Raw genomic sequence first — 5,000 nt, 5'->3', positions numbered from 1 at the left:
ACAGTGAGATGCACAATAGACTTTCCTATCATGTGTCCAATGTGCACCTTCAGTTGAAGAGCAACCTTCAGAGCAACGATATAATAAGACACTTATCAGACTGAGTCATTTTCTGCACACTTACAGAACTCCGAACTGCACATGAATATCATTATCAGACAGTCTCTTTTGTTTTACATATCAAATAGCTGCTGCTGACTGTATCAACTAATTCCTGTTTGTGTGAGATTGGCCTTTGTTCATTTACATCTTGAATACTTTGGGTGAAATTCTTCAATTTTAATAAATTATTATTCGCTGTGTGAAGTCACTTTATAGAGCCTCAAGCCTGACCCTCCTAGAGCACGCATTATATGCAAAGAAAGACTCTTTTTACAGGAAAAAAACCCTTTAGGTCATCTCAGCTCAAATGGGGGGCAACAGAACAAATGTGTAACTTCACCCATATTTTGATAACTTCATTAAAGTCCCTTATGGTGGCATACCAGGTTGAAGATTTGGTACTATATGAGCCTGATAATGCACAACTCTCATCAGAGAAATATGGTATCCAGTGTCAGTGCAAGCAATACCCTCCCTTAACCTTCTGTGACATCAGTTAGATAGCATACTTTTATATAATGCCACTCTCAACTGAGGTCAAATGCAAAGCAAACATCAGTTGAAACGGAAAAGAAAACATTGAACGCAAAGTTCAAAATAGGTTTTGTTTCAGGATGTCAGTGTGCCAGATAGTGAATAGAGGAGAGGTTTTTTTTTTGTTGATGTTAGTGAATGCTGTATTATGTGAGGAGGACACTCCACCATAACAATGCCACAACAACGATATAGAGATTTGCTTGGGGCAGGATGTGGGTGCCATCAAACGCTTCTTGCTGGCAGGCAATAGTGAACCAGATGGATTGTATAGGCCTACTTGGATGAGGGAGTTTAAGAAGGGGTGTGCTGTTTAAGTTAAGTTGAACTACCTACGCATAGATTCAATTCTGAGTGAATGTTGAAAATCAACATTCCCCAGGCAACAGATGTGCAGTGCTTGCCACACTGTGTAGTGTATTGTTAGAGAGCCCAGAAGGCTTGTTTGTGTGTGGACAGAATCCTTTCGAGGGCTTTGGTGCTGCAAGGCTGAAGCACCTAGGGTCACAAAGGAGCTTACTTACACAGACTCCTTCCTTTTCTAGGCAGAATGGTAACAAATGTGTGTTTAGATAGCATACTAGAAAGAGAAAGAAATAATGTTCATGCCAACTAAAAGTATCAAAAAGGATTATTCTGTCTGTCTTACTATGACTGTCCCCAATTCACCCTCCTTCAATATCCACACAGCCCTCATTCATAATGTGTGGCATAGCGTTGAAAGGGCCCTGACAGCAAAAGGCTTTTTTTTACTGTGTATTGTGTGTTTTACTCAATAACATCATGTTTACCTTAGCACAAGGCAAGCAAAAGGCTTAAATCTGGCGGCATACGTGGACTTCTCTTTGTCTTCTGATACACCATTGGCCTGTAAAATTGACCAATCGGAGTCTTGTGTGTCCCCTGGCGAGCAGCACGAGCTCATTAACATGTAGTTAGCCGACCAATGGGTGACTGTGTTTACCCTCTCCGACATGAGAAGCACGAGCTGATGGGTGCATTGAAAGAGGCTCACTTGTCAGAGGCTCGAGCCTCGTTTCTCTGGTCCTGGGGCTCGAGCCCAGCGTTGCCAGATGAGCGAGAGCCATTGCACCTCGAATGGAAAACTTGGAATGAACCATTGCTGCATGATGTATAAAATGAACGTCATACTTGATCTGTCTCCTCGATTTATTTATTTTAACGAGCATTTGAACATAATTTATTGTTATGCAAGGATTTAACGTACCAGTAAGTAATTCATTTATTACGCATTATATCCATCTTGATTTTGATTTAGATTTCCATAATATGTTTAATATTTGTTTAGATCGATTTTTGGCCGTTAATTTGTTTCTTCTTAAGTAAAAAATCTATATATTCTATATTCAGCATTGTCTCTAAATCTCTCTGTTGTCAAGGCATGCATAATAAACTGAATTAATTTCAATGGCCTGTGGCTAATTTCATTCCATATTTCATCGCTTGCTTTGTGCAAAGACACGTCCTTTTTATGTCACATGTGGATTCCTTTGCCGTATATATGTTTTCATTATATACATGTGCTTTATTTGGAAATATGAAATGAGTTGTCCATTAGGCCTGTAGGTTAATCATTAAGTGAAAATGTAGGCTATTATAACTCCATTAATTGGATATTCTTACTTCTTATTATTACAGTTTCCTTGTGAAATAGATTAATTAAAAATATGTTTATCAGTACTATAATTGTGGTATTTTAAAATGTATTAATATTGTAAACATCAGTTTCATAGCTTTGAAAAGACAATGTATTTTAAACTCATGGTTTAAAACAATCATCTTTTGCCTCTTTCTTTAATTTAAAAGTGACAGGAAAGATTATATAAAAAAGTAGACAATTCAAATAGTTGTGGCATTTCTTCATATCCTGTAAAAATGCCATTATTTAGGGAAAGGATGAGAAGTGTAGCCTATATTATAAATGTGCATTTGTTTGAGGGCTACACAATATTTATTGGTTACTTTCCATACATACATTTATTTTTATTTCATGGCACATTTATTTGTAGATAAACATTTAATTGTTTTGAGGAGCTTTGCACTGGGGTGCGGCCGGTAGGGAGAGAGGGAGGCCTGGTCAAAAGAGAAGCCGCGAGAGGTGGATTCCCACCCGGGCGGATCGGCTCGGTGCGGCCGCCACAGTCCAGCCTCGAGCGACCTGGCAGGAATTAGGCTACTAGAACATGATTTATCATCTGATTTGCGATTGCGATTGGATTTTCAGGACGCCACAACAAAAAGTTACGAATGGCTACATTTGTTGCTACATATTGTTTGAAGAATTGGTTACATTGTTTCAATTCTGTCATTGCCACGCTTGACAAAGCTTTGTTTTTATTCATGCGTAGTCGCTGAGGTTTTATTTTGTGATGTAAAATTACCTTCAACATTTAATGTATTGTCAAGTGAGATGACTAGCCTAGATGTCTGTTCGCTCTAAGAAACATTGCGGTCTTTTGTCATGAGAAAAGGAGAGGAAGGGGACGGGCAGTAATGGCTGACATGAAGCACTCCTATGGGGAGACAAAGAGAAGCTGTACGGCCAGTCGCCGTATTCATGGTTACCTTATACTGCTAGCAGTCTACCCGAATTGTGTTGCATTAATCAATACGATTGGTAGTGTTGAATTGAAACGATGCATATGCTCATAAATAGCCGAAATGATTCTGTGCCTATATAAATAATCGCTTAATTTCGTCCGCTAATCCTCCAAAAATGATTAAAGGTTAAAAAACAACAACAGAGGTTCGTCGCCTCCGGACAAGCAGCTCTTTAAATCGCTCGAGAAATCACGCATGCACTTCCGATTGCGGCACGTTTTGAAATCTGATTAATTGTGGTGCCATGATAGGCCTTTGATGTCCTGAAATAAATGCCAGAAATAGGTCATGGAAGATGAAAGAGAAGAGATGCAGATGCAGTGTACACATACACACACACACACACACACATATCACACAAAGAAATGTCAGCAATAGAATTCAATCTTGCTACGGTATGTTGCATTTTCATCATTAATCTGCAATAATAGGCATCTATTTAGGCACGTAGCCTAAGGTAGCTTATGCTCTAAAGTGGGAGGAGATAGGCTATAACAGCACCTGTAGAGGCCTAATCTGATTTATGATGACAGCATGTCTAAGGTCTATGTAAACTATAACCCACAATTTTACTTGGATCATCAAAAATGCGGACTTTCTCCACTGCCATAATACTGAGGGAAAAAAAAACAATAATGCTAGCCTATAGCAATTGTTGCACGGAGACAAGACAGCCACAGATGTAACAATCACTTCCAACGCCATGCATGACATATTGTGTTAAATCAGCAAATTGAGTTTATCTTGCCTGCACAAGCCCACTTACACTTGTCCTGTCAAATATATATTTTTTATCTTACAGAAAAGATGAGTGGATGCTACTGTTATCACATCATAACTCAGCAATTGAACGGCCACCATACTTTCAGCATGCGAAGATTCCCTGCACGTGTGGTCTGATGCCCCTCTCTTGCTTCCTGAATTTTGGATTACCGAGACTACACAAGGATGGAGGGTCGAGATTTTGCGGCCCCCGCACACCTTCTATCAGAGCGGAGTGCACTAGTGCATCGTGCCGCGACTCGGATCTCCTCTGCAGGCCACGGCTCTGTCCAACACGCCAGTCATTTTCCAGCAGGAAAATACTACCCCTCTCACATACAGATGCCCTCACATTCAGGTATGAGTCTTCTCCTCTTTTCTCTCCATTGAGATCTAATCCGATATATTTGACTGATCTTGAAATCTAGCCTGGTATCAAAGCCTCACTATGTTAAAATTATTTTATATGCTACTTCTACAATTTGGTAATAGTCATTAACCAGGTCCTATAATATAGTGTTATTGTTTTCATGAGCCCTATTTCATTTTTGTGACGGAGTCGAAGACCTTAGCCTATTGATATAAGACATTATTTTATTGTATGCCTACATATATTTTTCATTGTTTAATTATATTCTGGGATCAAATCAATTAGACGATTTATAACTTCCTCAGAGATAGCCTATAGGCCTGTCCAAATGTGGGCTTGAACAGCATCGTCCTGATGTTCCGAAGATATTCTACTGGTATCAGGCTACTCGGCCGGATTCAAAATTGTCATTAATGTTATATCCTCCAAACAGAGACAATGACAGACATGTGGTAGGCTAATGAATGCGTCTGAAGAATTTTGTGCACGATGTCGTCAGTTGGCCACTTAGGCCACCAAGTGTCAGAATGAGCAGTCAGCACACATTCTGTAGAAGTGCGCATGTCTGGTTGGCCTAGATGAGATGGTTGGGTGCAGGTCAAATTCAGTG

At 39.7% G+C, this 5,000-nt stretch overlaps 1 protein-coding gene across 1 annotated transcript in view; it reads left to right on the top strand.

The window, feature by feature from the left end:
* Positions 1–3,001: 3,001 nt before the first annotated feature.
* bahcc1a (BAH domain and coiled-coil containing 1a) overlaps positions 3,002–5,000 on the top strand; it is a 37,462-nt gene continuing 35,463 nt past the window's right edge. Inside the window, exon 1 of the mRNA XM_076266704.1 lies at positions 3,002–4,378. Coding sequence (XP_076122819.1) covers positions 4,207–4,378 — 172 coding nt within the window. The 5' untranslated portion in view covers positions 3,002–4,206. The remainder of the gene's footprint in view (positions 4,379–5,000) is intronic.

This window comes from Alosa pseudoharengus, unplaced genomic scaffold, assembly GCF_046254945.1.
Source record: "Alosa pseudoharengus isolate Yale_2024_CS ecotype anadromous, Long Island Sound unplaced genomic scaffold, YU_APseudo_1.1 YU_APseudo_1.1_scf_4, whole genome shotgun sequence".
Classification (NCBI taxonomy): Eukaryota; Metazoa; Chordata; class Actinopteri; order Clupeiformes; family Clupeidae; genus Alosa; species Alosa pseudoharengus.
This window is presented reverse-complemented; position numbering and strand designations above follow the sequence as displayed.